The sequence below is a fragment of the Tachysurus vachellii genome, chromosome 19 (genome assembly GCF_030014155.1).
Source record: "Tachysurus vachellii isolate PV-2020 chromosome 19, HZAU_Pvac_v1, whole genome shotgun sequence".
NCBI classification, from domain to species: Eukaryota; Metazoa; Chordata; class Actinopteri; order Siluriformes; family Bagridae; genus Tachysurus; species Tachysurus vachellii.
The window spans coordinates 20,344,458-20,372,404 of NC_083478.1; the positions used below are offsets into that span (position 1 = coordinate 20,344,458).

General features: G+C 42.5%; 1 protein-coding gene across 2 annotated transcripts in view; it reads left to right on the forward strand.

Annotated features, from left to right (window-relative positions):
* scube3 (signal peptide, CUB domain, EGF-like 3) overlaps window positions 1-27,947 on the forward strand; it is a 79,624-nt gene that overhangs the window by 26,153 nt on the left and 25,524 nt on the right. The window contains exons 3-7 of one of the 2 annotated variants that reach the window (XM_060894400.1): window positions 1,401-1,526; window positions 9,573-9,707; window positions 18,361-18,507; window positions 19,976-20,092; window positions 24,494-24,544. In XM_060894400.1, the coding sequence (XP_060750383.1) occupies window positions 1,401-1,526; window positions 9,573-9,707; window positions 18,361-18,507; window positions 19,976-20,092; window positions 24,494-24,544 (576 nt within the window). The remainder of the gene's footprint in view (window positions 1-1,400; window positions 1,527-9,572; window positions 9,708-18,360; window positions 18,508-19,975; window positions 20,093-24,493; window positions 24,545-27,947) is intronic. The other variant, XM_060894401.1, reaches the window with a different exon arrangement.

The window sequence follows — 27,947 nt, forward strand, 5'->3', positions numbered from 1 at the left end:
TCCAGCCTGGGTGTTACCTTTACTATAGAAACAGTGACAGTCTGGCCATGTTTTCTTACTGAAAATTGATACCGTAAATGACACCCACCAATGCTATGCAATGCAAGTGGGGAGAGGAAGCAGACAGCAGGTCCAATCAAGCCCTCTTGGAATTTATCATTGGAGCTTCGACATCCCATTGATGATTTGAGAACTGGACATTTGTGCTGCTTTATAGTCATCCAGTCATATCAATTTGCAAGCAAAGTTTGTTCAAGATATTAGATCTTTTTGATCAATTGATCAAGTCAAGATGAATGCAGTTTGAGGTGAAGGAACATCTTTTGGTTTACATGGTTTGACTTAGTTGCCTTCGTAGAAGAAATACATTCACCAACAACTGGCAAAAAAGTGATCTACCAGTTTAACCATCGGCTGGTAACGTAAAGAATGCAATTTTCATTCATTGTTCATCTTCAGGACACACTTTATCCTGGTCAGGGCACCAGTGATCCCGAATCTATCCTGGGAATATTGGGAGCAAGGAGGGAATTCACCCAGAAAGTTGGCATAATTTAACGTAGCTAATCCACTGACGGGGGGCACAGTGGTTTAGTGGTTAGCACGTTTGCCTCACACCTCCAGGGTTGGGGGTTCGATTCCCGCCTCCGCCTTGTGTGTGTGGAGTTTGCATGTTCTCCCCGTGCCTTGGGGGTTTCCTCCGGGTACTCCGGTTTCCTCCCCCGGTCCAAAGACATGCATGGTAGGTTGATTGGCATCTCTGGAAAATTGTTCGTAGTGTGTGATTGTGTGAGTGAATGAGAGTGTGTGTGTGTGCCCTGTGATGGGTTGGCACTCCGTCCAGGGTGTATCCTGCCTTGATGCCCGATGACGCCTGAGATAGGCACAGGCTCCCCGTGACCCGAGAAGTTCGGATAAGCAGTAGAAGATGAACGAATGAATGAATAATCCACTGACTATGTTTTTTTGGACGGAACTAAAGAATCTGTAGAAACCCCAGATGAACATGAGGAGAAGGAGTATTGTAAAAAACAAAAACATCTAGAATGTAGTTCATCTTCATTTTTTCAACTATTTCTTTCAGGTCAGCACAGGAAACTGGAGAAAACATCTACAAAACCTTCACGGTATCTGGTGCTTTTTCTGGTACCGGCTGTGTATACATCAGGCCTGTTTACCCTCATTACTCAGCAGTGTTTTCTCTCTCTTAAGTTCTCGTATATCTTTTGCTGAAGTGTTTTCCGTTGCTGTTTCTGGTTTAAATGAATGGTGTTGTCTCTTAGGAAAAGGAAATAAAAGCACCCTGCAGAGTGCATCTGAGTGAAATTTGACATTTCTGCAAGGGTATAGTTTATATAATCTTTATGCTAATCATGTCTTTTTTCTGTGTCCTTCTGCAGACATAGACGAGTGTGCGAGCGAATATAACGGAGGATGCGTCCACGAGTGCATCAACATCCCTGGGAACTACCGGTGCACGTGTTACGATGGCTTTCGTCTAGCGCACGACGGCCACAACTGCCTGGGTTAGTCTAAGAATCTGTCTGTACTTCTGTCTGTACGTCCGTCTGCGCGTCTCACCTCTGCACCTTAAAAAAATAAGATACAAATATGTCTACCGATAGCTGGTTCTTTCCTGGTGCCCTCGTGACCAGCGAAGCACACAGACAGCATGGTGTCGTTCGTTTAAGTGTGTGTTTGGAATCTGCGAGTGCATTTCTGCTACATTTACTAACTGAACGTTCCAGATTAGCAATGTCAATCTAAACACAGCTTCCATGTGCGATTCAGATTGAGGTTATGTAACTGAGTAAGTGACTTCAGATCTTTAAGCGAAAGCAGAACGAGCGCATGCAAATAACCAAAAAAAAGTCAATGTTTTATGTGTAATCGTTTGTTTTATTAGTCTCTCTCGCGCTCTACTTCTCTCTCTCTCTCTCTTTCTCTGTGGATAATTTCCCTTGAATAAGAGAATAACATTAGAGATATCGGTGTGGTCTGCGGAAGAGAATCATCATGACAAACCTGTAGTCACTTCTGCTCACTGTGTTCCAGTCTTTTTTTTTATTTATTTTTTAATCTAAATCGTACTTATTGTGCTTTTAATGAGCTCTTTAAATGCAATCATACATTTGAACAGGGCTTGTTCTTAGACTTTTGGACTGCAAGCACAGGCTTGTGGAACACACAGACCCTCTTAAAGCCTTTTCTAACTGATCTTTATCACCAGGAACACAAAGTAATCTAATACTCACTCGCAAAGAGCTCTCTTCTGCAATCATTTGATCTCCTGTTCGCGCTCGGCGCTCGCTTGCGAACGCAGCGCTTCGTTTCAGTTCATTTATCTTGACTGGCCCCGGTGGAGCTCATTTGTGACCGTGTTGGACAGGCATGTAATTTGTTATCTCGGATTCTCGGGCCCACCTACAGGCCTCCTTTGATATCTGTGAGTGTGGCTTGTTTAGTTTATGTTCATGTTGTCGGTACTCAATTGAAGCGTTTTGTTCTGGTCACATCTGAGCTGACATCAACAAGGCCGAGTAAATAAGCAGCTTGGAGAATTGATGTCTCTTATCTCCCTGTGCCATCAGGAATCCACTTTACCTTGTTGCCCAAAATGTGTCATAACACAAAGATGATTGTGGATTATGCAGGAACTCTGAGTCTTGTTTCTGATTAAGAAAGATTGCATTTAAATCGATTCATTAGGAAGGTTTGAAACGATAAAAGTTTCCTTTGAAATAGTTTCTTCCAGTTGGCCACAAACAAGTGTAGCAAGGGCTAGAGGAAGTCTTTAGCATAATGAGAGATTAATCCTCTTCTGTTAGGACTTTGGGTCAAAGTGGATCTGGAGACTTTACCAGGAACACCAGGTCTGAGGGTTTGGATCCCAGCCTAATGATGATATTTGTATATGACTAGTTTATACCAGCAGTTCTTTTTTAATCAGCTAAATCTAACACGGTGGCTTAGTGGTTAGCACGTTCGCCTCACACCTCCAGGGTTGGGGGTTCGATTCCTGCCTCCGCCTTGTGTGTGTGGAGTTTACATGTTCTCCCCGTGTCTCGGGGGTTTCCTCCGGGTACTCCGGTTTCCTCCCCCGGTCCAAAGACATGCATGGTAGGTTGATTGGCATCTCTGGAAAATTGTCCGTAGTGTGTGATTGCTTGAGTGAATGAGAGTGTGTGTGTGTGCCCTGTGATGGGTTGGCACTCCGTCCAGGGTGTATCCTGCCTTGATGCCCAATGATGCCTGAGATAGGCACAGGCTCCCTGTGACCCGAGATAGTTCGGATAAGCGGTAGAAAATGAATGAATGAATGAATGAGTTAAATGGGGAATTTGTCAGTTTTGTGAGGACGTGATGGTCCAGCGGTCTTTCTGCTATGTTCATAATCAGAAGGTCAGGGTCCAACAAGCTGCCGAGTCATCTACGTTGGGTCCTTGAGCAAGGCCCTTAACCTCACCTGCTCCAGGGGCGCCGCACGATGGCTGACCCTGCGCTCTGACCCCAGGCTCATAATACCCTGGGACATGCAAAAACAGGGGGCCTAATGGTTAGAGAGTTTGACTCCTAACCCTAAGGTTGTGGGTTCGAGTCTCGGCTACCGAGAATACCACGACTGAGGTGCCCTTGAGCAAGGCACCAACCCAGCATAAATGGTGGGCAGCATAAATGGCTGCCCAATGCTCCGGGTGTGTGTTCATGGTGTGTGTGTGTTCACTGCTGTGTGTGTGCACTTTGGATGGGTTAAATGCAGAGTATGGGTCACCATACTTAGCCGTATATCACGTCACACGTTCTCGACCATGGGACTTGGACGAGTTCCTATAAAAGAGAACTGAAGCTGTTCCCATGTATCTCTTCAAACTGGATACGGCAACAAAATAAACAGAGTCATCTTTGATAAATGTGTGATGGATGTGTTTTATATATATTTTCATTGGTTGTTTTGCCTCCCCCCAACTTCCCCCTTCAGAAAACCTATTTCTGTTATATACACAGCAATTTAGATGTGATGTTGTAAAGCCCTAAGCTGTGGCATTAAGCCCCATCCCGCTTTAAACTGACTGTTTGTGAAGATCTGGCCATCTCCAGCTCTAAAGCACGACTAAAAATACTCGCCTTGGCTGACTCCTCGTTTCCATGGGCGCTCTTTTTTTTTTCAGTGGAAAGAGGAAAAGTGAAAAATCCTTTAATCTTGTCAGGAAAGACTTTATTCAGTTTGTTTGGATTTGGCTTTACCCGTGCCCTTCCCTTGAGCCGGTGAAAGAGCGAGTCCTGTTTTTAAGGGTGAATCTTTGGATTAGTGTTGAGACAGCTAAGCCTTTGGTCAGCGCTTTCTGAGGTTCTGTCTCCTCTACAGCTTTTTTGCTTTCCTCCTTAAAAGCCAGGTTGAAGCCAACACACTGTTTATCCATGTCATTATTTCTGCTTGCCTTCTTCACAGAGGTGCGTTGCTGAAAACAGTGTAGTATCTAAAAGCCTACAATTTTAAAGTATAAACATGTAAATGGGCGTTCTTGCTCCTGTTATTTCCCTGTTAGTTCCCCGGAACTGGGGCTGGATCTCACTCTGGTTCACTTGGTTTTTGGTTTGGGACATGGCCTGTTTGTTTTAGCTGCACACATACAATAACCAAGGAAAATCATTTTTGATTGCCCCCTTTTTTTTCAGCTATAAGGCATTGATTGTTTGCGGTACAATCCCCACAGGAAAGGCTTTCTGAGCGGTGATTGTGGTGATGGTGGACAAACCTGTCTGTATAGAACTGAATAGACAGGCTGCCACTGCTCCCTAATTCAATACTGAGTTCACATCAAGTCCTTCTGGGTTTCTTCTGCCTTCATCAGTTTCCTCCCACCTCCTAAAATCATCCCCATGGTTAAGTCTTGTAGTAGCTTCACTCAGATGTGTGTAAATGTGTAAACGTGTGTTAGAACGACTTCTAACATGACTGACGGTGTTTGTAATTAAATGAAGTGCAGTCCAGCTAGGTCTGGAGTTATCTCCCGTGTTTTGGGAACCCTGTGAGCAGCAGTGTGAATTACACAAGAACGGTGTAACTTAAACCTGCTCGATTTGATAACCGATGGAATGAAGCGTGATTAGATTTATCAGCGTATTATGATAGATAATAAGAGAGAGGCAGAGAGCCGTCAGCACCTCCGGTACGAGGAACCGATCCGAGACGCGCCGCTAATTCTGTCCTAACATGTCATTTAGTTAGTTTTATGCGAATATTAACGATCAACAACCGTGTGCTACATGACTGATCAGTGTCAAGGGTTATTCTTGTATATGATATTAAATCATTCATTAATTAATTAATACATTTTTAAAAATACTTCCAAGTTTCTGTTAGAAATGCCAATTTCATTCATTCATTCATTTTCTTCCACTTATCCGAACTTCTCGGGTCACGGGGAGCCTGTGCTCAGGCGTCATTGGGCATCGAGGCAGGATACACCCTGGACAGAGTGCCAGCCCATCGCAGGGCACACACACACACTCTCATTCACTCACACACTCACACACTACAGACAATTTTCCAGAGATGCCAATCAACCTACCATGCATGTCTTTGGACCGGGGGAGGAAACCGGAGTACCTGGAGGAAACCCCCGAGGCACGGGGAGAACATGCAAACTCCACACACACAAGGTGGAGGTGGGAATCGAACCCCCAACCCTGGAGGTGTGAGGCGAACGTGCTAACCACTAAGACACCGTGCCCCCCCATGCCAATTTAAAGCGATTAATTAATTTGTAATTAATAAATCTTTAATTGTGAACGTGAATCATCTCGTGAGCTGCTAACATTTTTTTCGTCTAATCGCCCGCTCTGATTAGAGATCAGTTTCTGTTTGATCAAAACAGGTTAGTGATCAGCTGCAATAAAACATCCCACTGATCCAGAAACGTCAATCACTCTGATGAAATAATTCACAGTGTGTGTGTGTGTGTGTGTGTGTGTGTGTGTGTGTGTGTGTGTGTGTGTGTGAGACTGAGGCAGTCTTTTAAACTTGATTACATTTTCGTTCCTCTCTGGAGAGTTTTTGTAAAAAGAAAAACTTTTAAGTGCAAATAACCTCAGCATTTGCCAGAATCTCTTTCCTTTTCAAAATATTAGCTCTGGCCTTCAGCCGCCTCCATCACATAGCGCAGGCCTCTGTAGGAGCCGAGTGAGGAGTGAGGAGACGTGATCCGCCGAGCAGACGGCTCATTAGAAGTGTGTGAGAGAGAGCGAGAGAGAGAGAGAGAGAGAGAGAGAGAGAGAGTCGGATGTCCAGGCTGGAGTTTAACAGCTGCTCGTTAAGTCATTGATCTCGGCGCTTCGCTCTTCTGTGTTTTGTGTTCGTGACTCTTTAAACACGGGTCATTTTTCATCGATTACTTTCATCTGCTTATGAGGAAATGAATGATCCTTGTTCTCCAGATGGTTCTCGCTTCGTAAAATTTATTCTCTTTGTCTCACATTACGTTTCTCAGTTATTCTTTGATACGCCAATTTCTAGTGTAATTAAGAAAGAGGGGTTATTCCAACAGATCAGATTGTTTAAGATTAAACCGGTATTAAATGATCGGCGAGGCACTTCGAGGGCCGCAGACTTGGCCTGAGGTTTGGGCAATAAATCAAATTATTGTCCGAAGCCTGGGGGTCTTTTATGACCTCGTTTTGAGGTTCCTGACCTCTGTGTGTGTGTGTGTGTGTGTGTGTGTGTGTGTGTGTTTGGATTAAAGAAATAAAATTAAACTCTTTACAGTATATTTAAGAACAGACGCTCGTTGTCCATCTGCTAAAACGAGACACGTTAAAGCTTTCTCGTGGTTTCTAATGGATTCGATCTTGTTTCTTGTGATCTGTAATGGGAGTTAATGGAACATGTTTCTGATAATAACGGTTTCTGGTGGATCGTCTGCTTTTATGCTGCATTTTCCCCTGAATTCTCAACAATGATTGTCAGAAGATGATTAGGGCATGTTGTAGCCTAGTGCAGGGCATGTTTTAGCCTAGTGGTTATGGTGTTGGGCTACCAACCGGAAGGTTGTGAGTTCAATCCCAGGTCCACCAAGCTGCCACTGTTGCCCTGAGCAAGGCCCTTAACCCTCAGTTGCTCAAAAAAAGAGTTAATGTAACTCACTCTGGATAAGAGCGTCTGCCAAGTGATGTAAATGATTAATGATTAATGGTCAGTTGATTAATTGAAGTGCAGATTGTATTTAAGTTGTGTGTGTGTGTGTGTTTGTGTAAGCTTACACACACTGAAGTTTTCAGTAAGTAGAAATGTGTCGGTGCTTGAAGCTGTTTTGTTTTACGACGTGTGAAGTTCCGGTTGTTGTTTTATTTGTTGTCTTACTCACCGACGAGAGAATGTCTAGAGTAATAATGTGTTTCAAGGATGATTGACAGCTTTAATGTAACTCTAAAGCGCTTAATAAACGTCATACACGTCAGGTGTGAGAGAAGGCTCAGTGTTAATCTAAGACCGTATTTGACTTCAGATTGCGTTCTAGACGTCCAGCTTTTATGCTGTTCACCCTGAGTATGATCACGTTTGGAATTCGGTGTTTCACAAAACTCTAACTTTTACACGGAACACGATCCATCTAGCGAAACATTCGTCTGTGTGTACGATGAAATTTTGGCTGTTTATTAGCAACAGAGTTTTTTTTTTTCCACCTCCACAAGCTGATGTGATTTAAACAGCTTCCTTGTTTTGAGTTGTTGAGGTTTGGATTAAGGGGTCGATTCCTTTGAATAGAAAACTGTCTATTTAGAAGAATAGAAATGTAATGACTGTAATCACGACACACGCACCGCGGTGGATATGGTTCACTTCACCGTCCTCGGGTTTGGGAACCGATGTTCCAGACTATGCAAGAGTTCTCTATTTGTTTTCGTAATCCGATCCCGATCCCGATCCCGTCTTCCGTCCAGATCCCGATGCTCCAGACAGAAGCCAGAGAGCAATAAAGGGACCGTGTGATAGCTCGCTTTAATATTTTCCTTACTGTTTTTCTCAGATTCATGTTTAAAGTATTGGAAGGATTTCCTCTCTCTTGTGACTCGTATATTCAGTTTAAATGGGGATGCGGAGTCAGCCTGATGTTGCTGAAATCCCAATAAAAGCATCTGTCTTCACGATCTGGCCGCTGTGAGCAACAAGTGGCTTGTCCTCGGGAGCATTTTAACATCTGTCTGGGATGCAGCGTCGTGCCAGGAGCTTACGGGAACGTCTTCGACTTCCTGACTGCTTTAAACTGGAGCTGGAGTCGTCGTGAGGCGTGCAGTAACACCGGCCGTGCCAGAGCCACTCCTCTGAAGCTAATCTGACCTTTTACGAGTGCCATTAACTCAACAGGAGTTCTTTTAACGTCAGTTTTACTGAGTATTAGCTCGACTATACGCCAGTGTCACCAGATTTACGGCGACTCAGAGCGGCGTTTACAGGCATGAATTTACATATTCGTATCGTAAAAGGGTTTTATGTAAAGGTCCGGAGAGGACGTGAATTATTATTTTACTCCTTCTTAAAAAAACAAGGTTTTACAAGACAGTAAAACTTTTCTTTATAAAGATTCGGTAGTCAGACAAACAAACGAAGAAACAAACAGTGTGTACTGTACTTTCCCTTTAACACTCACACTTCACACTGTACACAATGTCCACAGTGAAGGAGGAATATTAAAGACACAAGAAAAGAAAATAATGATCAAAAAATATCTAGATTTTTAATATATATTATGATGAATGTGATCTTTTAGATGTGATTACACTGTAATTTTGAATGAAGGTGAAGGTTATGAGCTAAAAGATTTTGTCTTTCTCTCTGTTTCTATCTATCTATCTATCTATCTATCTATCTGTCTATCTGTCTATCTATCTATCTATCTATCTATCTATCTATCTATCTATCACTTCCTCTCTCTATCTCCTCTTCTCGCTCTGTGCCTTCCTTCCTTCCTTCCTTTCTGCCTATGTTTTTTTCTGTCTATCTCTCTTCCTCTCTCTCACTTTCTGTCCCTCAATCTTTTCTTTCTCTTTTTTCTCTTCCCCCATGCTCTATTTTTCTGTCTTTCTGTTTATCTCTCACTCTGCTCTGTCTCTTATGCTTGTTTTCTGTCTCTGTCTGTCTCTCTCTCTCTCTCTCTCTCTCTCTCTCTCTCTCTGTCTCTGTCTGTCTCTCTCTCTCTCTCTCTCTCTCTCTCTCTCTGTCTCTGTCTGTCTCTCTCTCTCTCTCTCTCTCTCTCTCTCTCTCTCTCTCTCTCTCTCTCTCTCTCTCTGTTTCTCTCTCTCTCTCTCTCTCTCTCTCTCTCTCTCTCTCTGTCTCTGTCTCTCTCTCTCTCTCTCTCTCTCTCTCTCTCTCTCTCTCTCTCTCTCTGTGTCTCTCTCTCTCTCTCTCTCTCTCTCTCTCTCTCTCTGTTTCTCTCTCTCTCTCTCTGTTTCTCTCTCTCTCTCTCTCTCTCTCTCTCTCTGTTTTTTTCTCTCTCTCACTCTCTCTCTGTTTCTCTCTCTCTCTCTCTCTCTCTCTCTCTCTCTCTCTGTCTCTCTCTCTCTCTCTCTCACAGATGTAGACGAGTGTTCGGAGGGGAACGGTGGCTGTCAGCAGGTGTGTGTGAACATGATGGGAAGTTACGAGTGTCGCTGTAAAGAAGGCTTCTTTCTGTCTGATAACCAGCACACCTGCATCCAGCGGCCCAAAGGTGAGTGACCCCACCTCTGAAGCCCCGCCCCATCATCCCACCCCACCCCTTCCCCAAACCCCACGCCCACTCACGATCACTCAGATGCTCTGCGTGAGGTTAATTCGAATGCTGCTCTTTCTCATGACTTCATGCCGCTGCTACGCATCAGATGTTTAGTGGCTTCTGTGATAAACTGCGTGTTTGCCTGTTTTTAAGCACGACAGAGAAATCAAGCAGCAGCCAACTTTCACCTCCAGAGATCCGTCTGGCTCACAGAACCGCCTGTGTTTGCCTTTCATAAGCGCCGTGTTATTCGAGCCTGTCGAATAGCTGAAAGAAGCAAGAACCTTTATCGTGTTTACTTTAGCTCTCTTTTTTCCCCTCCTGTTCTGTTGGACCGGGTTTTGATAAATCCCTGTGCTAATCTCCCATATTTCATCCTAATGTTGGTTTTATTGCTCCCAAATTAAAACCTCTTGGACGGTGAGGTCAGAATGGCAGTAAATCCACCAACACCACATTGTTGCGCTGCAGTTCCCTCGTTCCCTCGTTCCCTGGTGGAGGAAGACGGAGCAGAGATCACACTCATCTGCTCAGCGTTATTTCTCTCCCAGAACGTCTGCAGTGGAGGAGAACATCACGGCGACGTCAGGGTGCTACTTTAAATCAAACGCTTATGTTAATGGCACCAGTGGTACAGCTGAACTCGGTTAGGAGTCAAATCGAATTAAAAAAGATTCGGTGAACACGATCTATTTATAAAAGGAAATAACTTATTATAACTTGTTTTATTTTTTTTATCTCCTGAAGGAATTCTGACGAATCCCTCACGCTCAGGCACAAATTTTTATTGTACGAGCCACGATTTAATCTGAAATTAAAATAGAACTTTAAATCAAATAGAATTTTGGTGGAATTTTCCGCCCACTGCTAAAGGCAGATGAGCCACTCGATATCTGGAACGATATCAACTCCTATACAACAGGAGTTCTTTTAACGTCAGTTTTACTGAGTATTAGCTCGACTATACGCCAGTGTCACCAGATTTACGGCAACTCAGAGCGGCATTTACAGGCATGAATTTACATATTCGTATCGTAAAAGGGTTTTATGTAAAGGTCCGGAGAGGACGTGAATTATTATTTTACTCCTTCTTAAAAAAACAAGGTTTTCGCCAAGAGCTAAACAAGGAGCCACTCGCCAAGAGCTAAACAAGGAGCCACTCGATATCTGGAACGATCGACACCCGCGTAGCCCCGCCCCCTCCCCCTGAGTCTCATGTTAGTCTCAAGAACTCGAATTCTCTCTGAATTTTTTGTTTGATGTACGTTAGTTAACATTAGACAAATTTAAATGTAAAAAAAGGTGAAATATATTTTTAACCATCAAAAAAAAAAACAGAGCACGTTTGACTCACACCTCCAGGGTTGGTGGTTCGATTCCCACCTCCACCTTGTGTGTGTGGAGTTTGCATGTTCTCCCCGTGCCTCGGGGGTTTCCTCAGGGTACTCCGGTTTCCTCCCCCGGTCCAAAGACATGCATGGTAGGTTGATTGGCATCTCTGGAAAATTGTCCGTAGTGTGTGATTGTGTGAGTGACTGAGAGTGTGTGTGTGTGTGTGTGCCCTGCAATGGGTTGGCACTCCGTCCAGGGTGTATCCTGCCTTGATGCCCGATGACGCCTGAGATAGGCACAGGCTCCCCGTGACCCGAGGTAGTTCGGATAAGCGGTAGAAGAAAAAAAAAAACAGCCATTTTTTTGCGTAAAAAAATAAAGTAAATAGTGAACGATCATAACGAATGATGTGTGTGAGTCGATCATTCTGTCTTATGTTCGTCTTTCCTCACGTTCTCTCATAACCGCCAAAGAACTTCGACTCTGTCGCACCTTCACAGACGAGACCGAACACAGTGACCCGGAGGAAAGGAAAGCTCACCGAAGTCAAGGCGCTGATTTCATATCATGCTTTATCGGCATCACATTTGGATGAAGCTCATCAGAGACTTTCACAGCTTCAGATTGAATGGTTTTGGTGTTTAATCAGTAGAACGGAAGCTCAGTTACGGAAGTTGTTACTGATTTCTGTGAGGAGTCGTTTGCATAGAAGCCTTTATTGTCGCCACATATCGTTGCTGTCGGTCGGAAACCTCGTATGTCCAAATTTGGTCAATATCGATGCTATTGGTCAGTCCCCACGTGGGTCTGTTATTTTTACAAGTTATTCACCAATCTAAAGTCTTGAAAATAGCTTGAGCGCAAATCTCATAACTCCATTGGACACTTCAACTGTCCACCTCTTCCTCACTCCGCGGGAGAGCTTCACGGCATATTTCTCCTCAAGAAGAGTCGCAACGAATCAACACGTCTTCTGAGGTAAATGTCTTCAAAACACTGGGCTCAAAGAAAAAAAAATCTTGACCCCCCGCTAGTTCTGGTGCTCATCTGAGGACAGGAATTTAGCGCAAGACAATCCACTGCAACGCGGACTAAACCCTGTGCACTGCAGATAAGGTACGGCGTTTTTTGAATTTCCTGAAAAATAACGGTTTTGGAGATACGAGGATTCCGCCTGACAGCGACGATATACATTACAGCACTGTGGAATTATTTTCTTCACATACCCCAACTGAGGAGGTTGGGGGTCAGAGTGCAGGGGCAGCTATGATACAGCACCGCTGGAGCAGGGAGAGTTGAGGGCCTTACTCAAGGGCCCAGCAGTGGCAGCTTGGCTGTGCTGGGCCTTGAACCCCGATCCTACAATCAACAACCCAGAGCCTTCACCAGTTGAGCTCACCACTTTTAGTCTCCAGTGTCGGCGGTTAGTAACAATACAGGAGGGAAATTCTTCATTATGATTTATTTACAACGTTTTGTTCTTATTAACCTTCAGTTTGTCTCATGGTGTGTCCGGTTTAGTCCTTTTTTTGTGCATCATGTAGGAAAAAAACGTTATTTTGCCGTCGTTTATTTAGTGCTGTGACGTTTTTCCTCGGCTGCTCCTGTTCCGTGTTTCCACTCACTCTCTGGATTTTATATCGGCTCATTAAACGTTTTAATGCTTCATTATTTGAGGGGAAGCAGGAGAAATGCTCGTATAATCATCTGTTAGCTCGGGCGCCGTATGTGCCGTGGCACCGGCGTGGCAGAAGACGTCGGATGATTGGAAAATTGTTTTTTTTTTCAACTTGAATCTTATTCATGAAGAAGAGAAGGATGAAGAAAGCTAAAATACAGTATATAGCTTTTAGAAACTCGGACTGATGTCAGGTGTCTTTTTTGTTTTTTTTATAGTAACTTATTTATTTCACACAGCTTTAAATCTCTTCTTGTTTAAAAGTCTTCGTTTGTGCTGCAGTTTACTGAAAACTATGATACTGAATTCTTTATACAGCCTGAACTATGATATTTATTTATTTATTTATTTATTTATTTATTTATTTATTTAAAACTTTTTTTTATCCAGAATAGATACGCGCACCAATAACTTTAATAAAATAATTTACTTAATTGAATGTAACTTTAAGAGAAACACACTTTGGCAAATGGTGTCAGAGGAAAATATTTAACTTTGCTTTTAATATTTAAATAGTCAAACGTCTCCTTTATCAGCGAATCCGGTCGTTTTGGATTCTTTACAAAGAGTTTTCTGGGATCTGGATCCTGATGCAGTGAAACACGCTGTTCAGTCGTGTCTGCTGTTTTTCCTCCAGCCTCAGTACAGAAGTGTAAAACTACTCCATAAATCCCAGTTTTATGGCTCTGTGGGCTGATACGTGCTCATTAGGCCTTAACACTTTACAGGTAGCTTTAATGACTCCTTCAGTCTAACGAACTGATAACGGAGTGGAGAGAAACCGAGAATGAGAGTGTGTGTGTGTGCCCTGTGATGGGTTGGCACTCCGTCCAGGGTGTATCCTGCCTTGATGCCTGATGACGCCTGAGATAGGCACAGGCTCCCCGTGACCCGAGGTAGTTCGGATAAGCGGTAGAAAATGAGTGAGTGAGTGAGTGAGTCGAATCGACTCGAATCAAATGGAACTGAATCATTTGTACTGATTTATTTTATACTGGAATTTTGCTCCATTGTATTCCTTACATAAGACACAATGGAATAATAATAAGCACAAAGACAGTACAGCAACGAGTAGACGTTATTTAATGTCTAATTTTTATTGAACTTCTAATTCGCAAATCATCATGGGTTTTGCTAGTACCGTTACCGCTGACTGCTAAATTGACTAGCTTTCATTTTCATTTGCATATATTGTACCGTATCATAACCATGAACAGGTACAGCAGTGAAGTAAAAAGTGATCATTCTGAGCACAACGAGCCGGTGCTTCTGAAAGAGGAAAAATAAGAGTTGCTTGTTTTCTTTTTAAATGGTTTGTGTTACATTCCCTGTGTCAGCTATGTCTTTAGCCAAAGCTCTGTAGAGACAAGAGGATAAAAGATATGTTCGTACGTATGTTACGCCGCTATGGTTCACAGGCGCTAAGCACAAAGTGTTCGTCACACACCAGGCTCGTGCCAATCAGCGAGGCTTTTGAGTTTCTTCACCGTTGCACAAAGGTGTTGCTGAAAAGCGGAGGCTTTGACGTTAGATAGCCGCTCGCACGTCAGAGCCGGCGTTAAGGTTGGCAACGAGATCCGAACGTGGGCCTCTGAAATTCCAGCATGTTACGGCTTTGATACCTGTGATATTCTGTTACCTTTGTGTCTGGGCTTATCTCAGAAAGAAAAATATGCAGAGTGCACTGTCATGGTCATGACACAGACCCTGTACTCCAGTGCTGATGGGGATGATGACAGTCAGTGCAACTGTAGACCTTACACAAAGAGTTCAGGAGAATTTCAACATTTAAAAATATGAAATGACATTCATATTCTACCGCTTATCCAAACTACCTCTGTGCCTATCTCAGGCGTCATCGGGCATCAAGGCAGGATACACCCTGGACGGAGTGCCAACCCATCGCAGGGCACACACACTCTCATTCACTCACGTAATCACACACTACGGACAATTTTCCAGAGATGCCAATCAACCTACCATGCATGTCTTTGGACCGGGGGAGGAAACCGGAGTACCCGGAGGAAACCCCCGAGGCACGGGGAGAACATGCAAACTCCACACACACAAGGCAGAGGCGGGAATCGAACCCCCAACCCTGGAGGTGTGAGGCAAACTTGCTAACCACTAACCCTGTGAAATTACAATCCATTAAAAATCTCTCTGAGAAATATTACAGGGAAGTGATTTATCCTCAGGGTTTTATGCTATAAAATACTACCAGAACCCTGTAGAACCTTGTTTTATGACAATACCATCAGAATAACATCAGATTAGATCAGATAATAATATAACAATATAAAATTAGATCAGATTAACTCGACTCAAATCAAATGTACATCATATTGGATTCGTTCCATTTGATTTGATTCCAGTTCATTCATTTCATCTTCAGTAAACGTTTTGGATGTTTGATTTTCAAATGATACGAATTGCTCTTGTTTTGGAATTTTTGTCTTTTGTTTTTTTTAAAAAACCTTTTCTTAGACTTTTTTATTTGTCTTCAGATTCATCAGCACTCGGTACACTTGTGTAAACAGTCTAATTAGTGCATTTTCTCGCTTAGACCCTTTCATAATTCCTTCCTTCGTCATTTTCCCTTCCTGGCTGTAGCTCTCGTTTCTAGCTCCTTTTCCTTCACCTGTTTTCAATCAATTACCGACACATTTCTTGAAGGCAGAGTCTCAGGAGTCTCTACAATAACTACCGGGAAGTTCAAACCTTAGAATATTGTGTGCTACACCACAGTACAGAGGAAAAAAGAGGCATCGCATCAGCACTTAAACCCTTTATGACTCTTCAGAGTGTCTCAAACCACAAGCCAGGTCTGATGAATGAGTCTGCAGGAAGAAGGGTAACCTCTGGGGGGTGTGGATGGGGTGGGGGTTTTCAGGCGTCAGAAAGAAATTTGATTTGGTGTTTTCTTTTTTCTGAGACGGAAGGAAATACAGCCATGTGGATTTTTGATCCTGTTTTTCCTGGAGTTCAGAATTTTATTGGTTATGAAGCGAATCCTAACCGTGACCTTGTTTAGTCTCAGTTATCAGACGACGTTCAGATAAAATGTTCTAACTGAATCCGAGCACAGACATAAATGTGTCGAGCTGAGACGTGACGAGCACGTTAGGACGGTGGGGTCATGGAAGTGAAAGGATTTTAGAGTGGATTTGTTTAAAATGATATAAGTGAAATTAAAAAGCATTGCATGTTACATTGCAAGGGCACCTCAGTCGTAGTATTGCCGGCCCGAGACTCGAACCCACAACCTTAGTGTTAGGAGTCAAACTCTATAACCATTAACTTTACTTCCTCCTGTCCTCAATAAGACAAAACCGATTGTAGCTTAAGGTTAAGAAACCACAACATGAGGAAAAATGAAAGAACCAGCTTTACCTCTGACACTGGAGACTCATTCCATAAATATATAAATAAAAAAATTCTGTTTTAATAACGGGGGGCACGGTGGCTTAGTGGTTAGCACGTTTGCCTCACACCTCCAGGGTTGGGGGTTCGATTCCCACCTCAGCCTTGTGTGTGTGGAGTTTGCATGTTCTCCCCGTGCCTCGGGGGTTTCCTCCGGGTACTCCGGTTTCCTCCCCCGGTCCAAAGACATGCATGGTAGGTTGATTGGCATCTCTGGAAGATTGTCCGTAGTGTGTGATTGTGTGAGTGAATGAGAGTGTGTGTGTGTGCCCTGTGATGGGTTGGCACTCCGTCCAGGGTGTATCCTGCCTTGATGCCCGATGACGCCTGAGATAGGCACAGGCTCCCTGTGACCCGAGGTAGTTCGGATAAGCGGTAGAAGATGAATGTTTTAATAACAACACAATTTTAAATCCATTTATTGTTAGACTTCTTCGATTAAACTACATGGTAGTGTAGCAGCAATACTGCATCAAAAAATGAGAAAAGTGCAGTGTAGTGTACAGTGTTATTGAGTCAGGCTGGCTCTGGTATCTGATTAGCCCAGGGGAATGTTCACAGTGTTGAGTAATCTTCCTGGTTTGGGGAAGAAACTGCTGTGGACCCTGTACTTTCTGCAGGATGGCAGGAAGGTGAAGAGTCCATGAGAGGTGTGAGAGGTCGCTTGCAATACTGTTGGATGCAGTGGATCGAGCGGTTGTTGTATTATCGACAGATTACATGGAGTGTCTAGTACACACTAGAAGCAAGTCCAGAAGCAATCAGTAAAATTGACAGAAAGGATAAGGAACTGATTTAAATAATCCTATATATTAGAAGATCGGGTGCATTAATTAACCCTTTGCAGCTGCACTACCGTCAAAACCTTCTGACCAATCAGATTTGAGGATACCAGCAACTCTTTGGTGAACGTTTTAAATGACCGAGTGCTAAATCTAAACCTGTTGCCCTTTATTTTGAAAACTCTGATTTGCAGATCAGCAAAACATCCATCGTCTTTACTACTCTAACCTGAATCTTGGTCTGTGTCTCCAAAAATGTATTCCAAATCTCTTGCTTCACGCCTCAATGCTGAGCAATTCAAGCGAGCTCGGCTAGTTTCCCATGCCGCGGACACATGCTATTGACACAGATGCACCATGGGATCTGGAGTCGGCCGGGTGCCACGGTTCTCCTTTTACTCTCCAAACATGGCTGAGCAGGAGCGTGCACTGGGGTCAGTCAAAGAAAAGCAAGCCTTTTCACCCTCACACCGCTCTCAGCTGATGATTTTCCTGCTGCACCAGAGCAGAAGTGCCTGTAACCTGACATGCTAATGGATAGATGAAGATACTCCTTTTAAATCTGTAGCCCAGACTTGATTTTATGCAATGGAATGTAACAGGTTCCATGTTGTGCAGTAAATCCGTCCATCGTTGGGTCCTCTAGACATTTCAGAGTAAGGTGTGGGTTCATGGGTTAGGTGGAGGTTATCGAGTGAATGGATTTGTGAAGCTGTTTCTTTAGTTTTATTCTTAGAATTTATAGAGTGCATTAATCTATTCATCATGCAACTGATAGAAGAAGAACGGGGGCATAGAAGCCTTTATTATTGCCACATATACATTACAGCACAGTGGAATTCTTTTCTTCACATACCCCAACTGAGGAAGTTGGGGTCAGAGTGCAGGGGCAGCTATGATACAGCGCCGCTGGAGCAGGGAGGGTTTAGGGCTTTGCTCAAGGGCCCAGCAGTGGCAGGTTGGCCTTGAACCCGGATCCTCCGATCAACAACCCAGAGCCTTAACCAGTTGAGCCACCACTGCCCCACTGATCCAGTCTAATTGTTGAATTTAATACAAAATCTTTGTGTTGGTTCTGAGACTGAGGTTGTTTGGGTTATCATCCAGTGAAGAAATAAAGGAGACTGGACGCCCAAAATCATGGTACATAAAACATAAAACATGACTAATCCCTGGCCGAATGAAGGCCAGCTACTTGACAATGTCTCACATCAAGTGTTGCTCTTCACATTTAAATTTTCTTAAAATTACAATGCAAGTGGTGAGAGAATTAAGGCGATCTTTCTTCTAGGGTGTTTTAATAGACACCAAACTTCATTTCTTTCATGATAAAATGACTGAATTAACACCTACCACACACATCTGTTTCAAAGATTTGCGTTTGTTTCCGCAGTGCGCATGAATGGGACAAAGGAAGGTCCCACGTGCATGGACAAAAACCACGGCTGTGCTCATATCTGCAGGGAAACTCCAAAAGGAGGCATCGCCTGCGAGTGCAGACCGGGCTTCCAGCTCACCAAGAACAACCGCGACTGCAAGTGTGAGTATATCTGTCTTAAAAACACTACTCCATAGGTAGAGCTATACGAAAATATTAGTTCCCTAGTTCCCTTTTTTAGTTTTTGGGTTATCAGCAAACATCTAAATCAAGAAATCTAGCAGGAAATATTTGTATTATAATCCAGAACAGGATAGAAGAGTTTAAAATACAAAGAGATTTAGTGTTTCACAAAACCAAGTAATGCCTTCGCACAATGCCACCGCACTTCCAATATACGTATATTCTTAGAAATGTCACTGACTGCTTTGTTTCAGCTTGGTTACTGGGTTAATTCTGGAAAACGCAAAGTAAGTGATAATCTGAAAGTGCAAGGTTGGTGAAAGTGCAAGCATTTACCAGCTTTTGCAGCACCAGTTGGGTGAGATTTGCAACACTGTGCAATTTTGGTTTTTTGGTATTTTGCAAAGGACTAGAGGATTCCCAGAAGCTCTACTGCTTCAGTGTATTTCTGTTCCATTCCACTTCTGCACTTCTACTGGTCCATTTCTTTTAAAAGATCCCACTTAGGTGGGAGAATAGATAGATTCTCCAAGCACACGTTCCCTGTCCATGAATACATCTGAAATCATCTTTGCTAAGCTTAAACGTATACATGAAGTATTGCGGTAATCTCTGGAGATTGCGGTATGCCTCTGAGCTAGATCTTTTTAGTGCTTGCTATGTCATGGAGTTCATGCTGTCAGTCCTGTCTGGGTCTGCTAGATGGACTAGCTGGAGAACACTAAAGCAGAAGTGTTATTCTACTCCCTGAAAAAGGGCATGAGACGAAAGGTGGAACAGTAAAAAGGCATGTGTAGACAAAGCCGTGTTGTGTAGTGTGTGGAGACAAGACCCTGCTCTCCTTCTGTCATCAGCTGCCTGCTCCAGTCGACATACATTTCAGTCTCACCTCTGTAGACTGAAAAAATGTTCCATGGGGACTTTTTAATACATTTTGCCTATTACATGTTGCCCGCTAAGAAACATTTGGTTCCATAAGTAACACACATAATTGTAAGCAGATAGTTTCCTCAAGAGAGTACCCAAATATTATCTGATATAGTGCGGTTCATGGAATTTGTTTATACTTGTATATAGAAAAAGGGAAAGATGGGCGCTTTCACCCCCTACTTTTTATGGGAGATCAAATTTTAAGCTAGTAAATGAAAATTCATAATTAAAAGATTTATTCACAGGAATCCCAGAAAGCCACATAGGCTCCACAAGCAAGACCCCTGAACTACTTGGCTGCATGTTTAAATTGTATCCTGAATAAAATATTCTTTTTAGAAATGCTTTGGCCACACAAATGAATGTCACTGGAAGCATTAGCATATTCTGCGGTGGCATGGTACTGCATGACCAGACTTGCCTACCCATGGCTCATGTCGGGTATCATTTAGAGTAGATTGTGCTTGCTCTGGTTTGATTTCTCATTTCTTCTTACCCTTATCTGTGGCTCTTTCAGTGACCTGTAACTATGGTAACGGCGGCTGTCAGCACATCTGTGAGGAGACCGACCATGGGCCACGCTGTTCTTGCCACATGAAGTTCGCACTGCACTCTGATGGCAAGACATGTGTAGGTAAGTCATTGCTGTCTTCTCCCTGTGGGTCTACCTACCCAGGTAAGACCTGGTTCTGGCTTCATCCCTCACTCTTTTTCCTTGTTCTACTCAGTCTGGTTTCACCCACTTACAGTACTTAGCCGGTTAGGACCAGGTATGTTCAAACCCACACTTCTACCTGGTCAGGTAAACCTGAAATCTTGACTGTATCTGCCCCCTGACCTTAACTTAACAGGGAAGTGCTAAGTGTATCCCACTCCCTGATCATGTCTGGCCAGGTAGGAGACCTGACTCCTAGTTCTTGTTAATGGTTCACCCTTGTGTGTCTCCTTTCCCTGATTGTACCTAGTCATTAAGACCCATTTGTGGTCCAAAACCCACATACTCCCTAACCTCTTACCCTCACCCATCAGCATAAACTGGCCAGGTCAGATCTAGTTATTCCTCTCCACTTGATACTAGACTCTACCAGTCCAGTTATGGTATGGTTCTGTCTCCCAATCTCCTTTCAGGGGCAGGTGATTATTAGACCTGCCCCTCATCCTACTTGTACCTGAACAAGTCTAAGGCTTAACCTCTGTCTAACCCAAGAGTAAATCTAATGCTATGGTAAGTATGTTGAAAGGTATTTATTCAGTGGAGTCTTCAAGTCTAATGTTCATGTGAAGTGTACAAGTATGCCAATGTGGTCTATTGCTGCTTTTAATTATGATATTAAAAGTAAAATTTGATCCTAAATCAACATTGGCTTATGTGCATGACCCTTTGACTGGGTTTGGTCTGTGTCTTAGTGTCCTTGGGTACCTTAAGAGCGATGGGGTGTTTCGCAAAGCCATTTTAAGTATTTCACAATGTTCTCATTGTCCTGTTGTAACGCTCCATTTCAATCCATACATTCCAGTTACCATTAGTCTAGTCACAAAAAATTATTTACTGGAATCCAGGGAGCCATAAAATGAAAGCTGACTACACAATCACTTACTCACCCGATTTGACTTAAATGTACATGATAGTATGTTAGACATATGTGCAGAAACTCTGCCAGTGCCTCTGCTTGCTCTAATCTGGTACAGCAGTCACCCAGCATGAGGCTTTTCTACTAGAGCTTGCTTGTTTGATCTGCTTCCTCCTGACTTTTCATTGCCTTTCTCCTTTTTTATTCCTAATGCTGCTAATGTGCAATAATAGGAGCCAAGATTTTAAATACAAAATCACTGCTCTGTAATGGGTTTAATGGGTAAAACCCAGGGACTTAACAAGGCTATGGACACTCTGGTAATTTAATCCAAGTTTGCTGTTTATAAAAATATGCCTGCTGTGTTTTTTTTTTTTTAAATCTAGTTTGCTTAACATGCTGCACTGAAAACATTCACTTTCTTTAGGACGGTGACATTTTTATCCAGTCATCGCTGTAGCCAAATACAGCAGTCCTGTGTACTTCCTAGCCAATATTTGATTGGCACATATAATCTGAAAGCAGCTAAATTATACTCATACATTTATATGGTATTTTATAGCTGTCCCTGATTGAACAGTAGTTTGGCTGGCCTCTTCCTTTTCCTTTCTCTGTTACTGAATGGATCAAACCAGACACCCTGCGATTAGCCCCCGGTCTCATACAAGGCCTCAGTCATTCAACCAATGAGACAACGGCGAGGCCAGAAGGGTCCCACTCAACCTCTGCAGGAATCCCTTAGCTAGAAAAACAAAATTATAATAGCATAACTTCTTAATGATTCCACTGTGAGCCTTGGAGTGACAGCAAGACAGCGTCGGAGGAGGAAAGATACTCGGAAGAATGATTTTTAAAAATCTGGAAAACATTTCATTGTGTTCTTTAAATGTAGCCTCAATCACCATAAAGATGGCAGACACTAAATCTGTTTTTGCTGGTCAGCTGACTGGGTTTGGAAAGGGCTGGCTAGTATTTCTGTCAGTCAGCTTGTATTTCTGTCATTTTATTCACCAGCCGTTTCAGTCAGTCCATCTATTTGTCCGTGAATCAGTCTCCCGGTACAGTGTTTCCACTATGCGGTCACTAATTTTATTTGTTCGTTATATATCCGAGTTAGTCGGTCAGACGTGCAGTGTTTCTGTTGGCTTAGAAATGTCTTAACTTGATCGAGTTTTGATGAGACCACATCCTAAAACTATCTCAGTTCATAAAATCACTATGAAATTTCGATTACTCTGTGGAACAGAGGCTTTTGTAGCACTTTTCCACCAGACAGTGCGGTATGCCCCAGTCCAATTGCTAATCTGTACCCAGATCCAACCGTAACCCTGGTCAAGTAAATGTATCTATTTTGTATTAAACAATGAAGCCCATGGTAGTAGTCTAAGCTCTCTGGGGTCTCCGTGGGGCGGTGACATCATATTCCGTGCAAGGATAGTGTTACCAACTTGAGGAGTAAGGAAGGAGTCTTAGTATCTAATGAAGGTATTGATTGGCTATCTTCTTTATGTCTCTTTATGGCAAATAAAATTCAAATAAAATGTTTTTCTTCTTACATTCAGTGGGAATGTTTCCACCCACTTTTACTGAAAGCTCCTATACTGTATTTTTTTGGGGGGAAAGTCGTTCCTGGGGGCTTCTGAATGGTGCAAGTGTCTGAAAAGATGCAGTGGCTCAGTTGGTTGCTGTTGTGTAATATACTGTATAGGAGATCTCGAGTGGGTGGGAATTGTGAGAAAATGGGGTAAAAATGAGCACTAATTCATATTCAGGTTTCAAGGTCATGGTTTAATTACCGTAAACATTTTAGATGTAATGCACTTCTTTCATTCTTTATTCTTCTTTAGCCAACTCTCCTTCTCCTGTGTCCTCGTCCTCCTATTTTCCAACAGCGGTCAATTATCAGCCTGCCTCTTCCACAGTTTTCAACCGAATCTCGAAGCAGATTCTTAGAAACGAGTATAAAAACATCACACACATGTCCACACAATCACTCACACCAACAGATTACCATTTAATGCACTAAGACAGAATCGGAAAACAATTACAGCAGCAGGAAAACATTTTCCTTACGTGAGCCCAGACAAATGAGAAATCCCTCAAAACCGTTTTCTCCGAAAAAAGAGAACTGTGGTTCCGGAAAAAAGAGAACAAAATTTGGAAACAGTAAACTGTTAGTAAAACTGGTCATATAGTTAAATTGTCCAGTCTGCAGGTTGAGACAAAACCCTAAATAAAATCAGAGAGAAACGCTTCATGATTTCATGCCATAACTCTGCTAAATTTCACTCTCAGACATCTGCATGTAAATCTGCAATTATAGAATCTACGTGAATGTTTGAAAGACCTCAGACGATGTTTATTGGTAAATCTACTTGGCTTAGCTATAGCTAAAGCTGCTAGCTGCATGTTTGGTTGCCTCCAGGTGTCACGTAGTGTTCTTATCACTGAAAGCCAGTACACGTGACTCAGCGTGTTAACCACACTCTTCACTTCTGTAAAGCCTTTGCTGGAAATTGTTGTTAGCCAAACACAAGATGTTTACCATGCTATCAGTTCCTGATATGTTTCCTACATCTCAAAACAAAATGTAAAATAATAATCTTTATAATTTAATGTGATCATAAATGACCTACAAGATTTATTTTGTAATGAAATGATCTTTTTACTTTTCATAAACATTTCGTCAGGGTTAACTTCAGTTAACAGTTGACGGACCTGTTTATTATCTTAATGAGTCCAGCATTGCTAATAATGAATAAAAGCCACTCGTTACCAGTCAGTTTATTATTATTTTTTTGCTTGAACTCTTGCTAGCCCACACGTTCTGCAACTGGTTAGCATAACTAGCTTTTTTTTTTCATGATTCATGAAATCATTTTTCATTATCAAAGTGTTGAAGTTTTAACTGATGACTAATTTGCCTTGTGGTGGTTTTCAGCCTGTTGTATTTTTTTATTTTTTTTGCGCTAAGCACACTGTGTGAGGCCTGCTCTTGCTCAGAGGCTTGCTTTAAATGTCGCATGCTAACTGCATGATTGCTCTCGTAAGTGTAGCTCTCACTAACACAAGTCTGACTCGCCGCCGCCTGTAACTCATTTGCTCCCGACTGTGACAAGTGCAACCTCAAGGCCCTTTATTGCTATCATTAGGGTAATGCTGTAATTTCAGGCAGGTTAATCAGGTCAGGGATTCAGATTGTAAACAAGTCAGGTCATTATTGTAAACAGTCTCAATTAAATGAAATAAAATAAAGGTATTGAATTACAGGTCTAAACGAGCGGGTAAGAATTGGAATACGTCAATAGATGTGTTACTGCTTCAGAGAAACCAAAGAGGTTTGGTTAGAGTCCTGGTCACAATAATAAATGTCTCCTCACACTCTGGCATATGGGTGAAGGTTAAAGCACTAAATTCATGTTTTTCTTTACGATCTGTGTGTCTGTGTGTGTGTGTATGTGCAGAGGAAAGGAGTAACCAGCACCAGCTACATCAGCCACAGCTGTTACCCAATGGTAAATATCTGTAAATCTGTCTCTTTAGTTCCAATTCTATTTGGCTCTACTCCTATTGGTGATGCTGGAACTCTGACTAACCGAGCGGCAGCGTGCTTATTAACTTACCTGCACATCCCCAGGTGCACTTTACCAATTTAGAAGACGTCGTCCTTTCGGTTCACGGAGGAATAAAAATCTTTACGAGAGACAGTGTGTACTTCAGTCGGTACATTCTCAGGACGGCCCACTCTGAAGTGAGGTACATGGCAGCGTTGTAGCGTTGTTTTAAATAGCGGCATTGAAAAACATCATTAGATTAAATTGGCTCTTCTAGATGATCATTATTGAAAGAACCAACCAAGGCCCATTTTTAATGATACCATATTGTGTCTGCTCGATGCTCAAAAATCAAAAGACTCCAATAAATAGCCAAAGTATGAGTGTACACATTAAACTAATGAGTTTACCAGTTATTATGATCTACAGCATGGTCTCCGCACGCGCAGCAAGCGACAGTCATGATCACTTCAGAGTGGACCGCGGCTTCTGTCTCGATAGGTTCAAGCCTAACCCTGCATGAGAGCTTCTCTTCTTTCCATCTTTCAAACATGGCTGCCTTCACCCTACAGTACGAGTCACTGCATCGGTGACGTCATGTTCGTGTTTTTCTGCTGATCACATTTCCAGCATTGGAAATATAAGCGATGAGTAACGGACTTTATAGACACACGTTATAGGAAAACTCCACCCTGAATAATTAGCATATTATGATTAACATGTGATCTTCATCAGCTTTAGCTTGGAGAGTGATGCAGAGACAATTTATTCCTTTAGTTTGTCCGGATCTCTGACCGCTTTGATCATCACTGCAGTGGTATTGCACTTGTTAACTCGTACATATCTAACTAGCCAAGATGACTTGAGGTAGCTGCATTGCATTCTGGGAATTCAAGGCCAATGCTTGTACCGATGTCTTCACGTTATTATTGAAGTTGAACGTCACTAAAAAATGTTTCTACAGTATTATTAAACCGAGGTTATCACCAAAATCCCTAAATGTTTCACTAGAAATACACTCACCGGCCACTTTATTAGGTACACCTGTCCAACTGCTCTTTAACGCAAATTTCTAATCAGCCAATCACACGGCAGCAACTCAATGCATTTAGGCATGTAGACATGGTCAAGACGATCTGCTGCAGTTCAAACCGAGCGTCAGAATGGGGAAGAAAGGTGATTTAAGTGGCTTTGAACGTGGCATGGTTGTTGGTGCCAGACGGGCTGTCTGAATATTTCAGAAGCTGCTGATCTACTGGGATTTTCACGCACAACCATCTCTAGGGTTTACAGTGAATGGTCCGAAAAAGAGAAAATATCCAGTGAGCGTCAGTTCTGTGGGCGCAAATGCCTTGTTGATGCCAGAGGTCAGAGGAGAATGGGCAGACTGGTTCGAGCTGATAGAAAGGCAACAGTAACTAAAATAACCACTCGTTACAACCGAGGTATGCAGAAGAGCATCTCTGAATGCACAACACGCCGAACCTTGAGGCGGATGGGCTACAGCAGCAGAAGACCACACCGGTACTAGTAAGGTGTACCTAATAAAGTGGCCGGTGAGTGTACAGTATATCGAATGTGTTTCAGGGTGGATTTTTTTTCTTGATTAATCTCTGTATATGTTCGAATGTATTTATTTTTGATGGACTCGACGTTAGCATGTTAACTCTTCGATTGCTTGTTTGCTGGCATGGTTCCTCATATTTTCTCACTCTGACCTTAACATGAAGACAACTTTTGTTTAACTTCTCAAAGCCTCTGCACAATTCGTCAGCATGTTTCTGTCAACTCGTCAGAAGAGTTTCGCCACTTTTAAAAAGAACGAGTATGTTTGCACAGCAGCCTTTTAACATCCCAGCAGGCTTAGCGCAGGCTGCCGGATCGCATCGTGGATCTTTAAAACTTGTGCCAAGGCCTCATATTTACCAAATATCTTTACCTCAGGATGCATGTTCTGGACTTGTTTTGAGAGATTCATTAAGTGTTAGTGCCAACTTTCTGCAACAGTGAGCGAATTCCTGAGGTGGAGCCGGGGCTCAGTGGAGAGTTTTGTTCAAACACTCCAACTTTTCCAATTTTAATGGTAATTTAGACAAACACTAAGAGGCTCTGCTTTTATATGGATTTTGGCACAGCAAACGTGAACCAAATGAGAAGTTGTATGAAGCATTACACAATTTATTTCTTTTTTTTTCTACATATTTGTTGCGTTAGACTAGGCAGATGGTCTTGGCCTTGCTTTAGTTTCAGTCAATAATTAAACTACTTTTTTATGCAGAAATTTATTCGAGGAACCGAAAGATTTATCATGTAGATGGCAAAAAATCGGAAGAATTCTAACTGTCATGAGACGTTTTCTTTTGCTGTTTTTTTTTTTTTTTTTATTGTTCAAGGTTTAATCACTTTTTTCTGGGGGGGGGAATTGTCCGTAGTGTGTGAGTGAATGAGAGTGTGTGTGTGTGTGTGCCCTGCGATGGGTTGGCACTCCATCCAGGGTGTATCCTGCCTTGATGCCCGATAACGCCTGAGATAGGCACAGGCTCCCTGTGACCCGAGGTAGTTCGGATAAACGGTAGAAGATGAGTGAGTGAATGAATGAACGTAGATATTATTTCATCTGTCAGATATTTCTAGCAAACATAGTTGGGTTGATTTCCTCCAAACAACTAATAAACAACTAATATCTTTATTTAGACGACAACACCGATGACCAGGCAGTAGCATCAGCACACCTTCCTGTTCATTAACGCAGCCTTTTTCTTAGATTTTAATCTCTCAGAGATCTCTAATCTAATCTAATCTAATCTAATCTAATCTTTGCTGACATTTCTAGTGTTCAACCTGTTTATATCTAAATTTGTATCCATATAGAGGATTTTATTTGATGTCAATTTAGCGTGACAGTTTTTAGAATGATTGTGATTGTTTTCATCAGTAGGTCTTACGTTAGGATCTTTTTCTTCAGTTCTGTTTAGTAAACATTAAGGATTACTGGCTGATTAGCAAAAAGTGTGGAAATGATTGGAAATCCAGTCAAAGTTGCGGTGATATAAACACCCAAGTGGCTTTTTTTCACCAGTTACACTGTAATTGAAAGCGAGAGAGCCGAAGTTAACGGAGGACCGATAGAGGAAGTAAATAAATGACTAAATGTAAACAGACAGAGGTCTCGTTCCTGGTTTATAACAAGGATAAACATGATATCTAATATTTGTTTAAACTTTAGCAGGCCATCTAAGTAGTTTTTTCTGGAATGTTCGTCAGTTTCCTCTAAACCGAAGCCCCACAGAACGCGTCAAGCGTCATTTGGGTTTTTCTCACTCATAGATGCGGTTATGCAACTGTAAGTCTGATAAAATGTTAC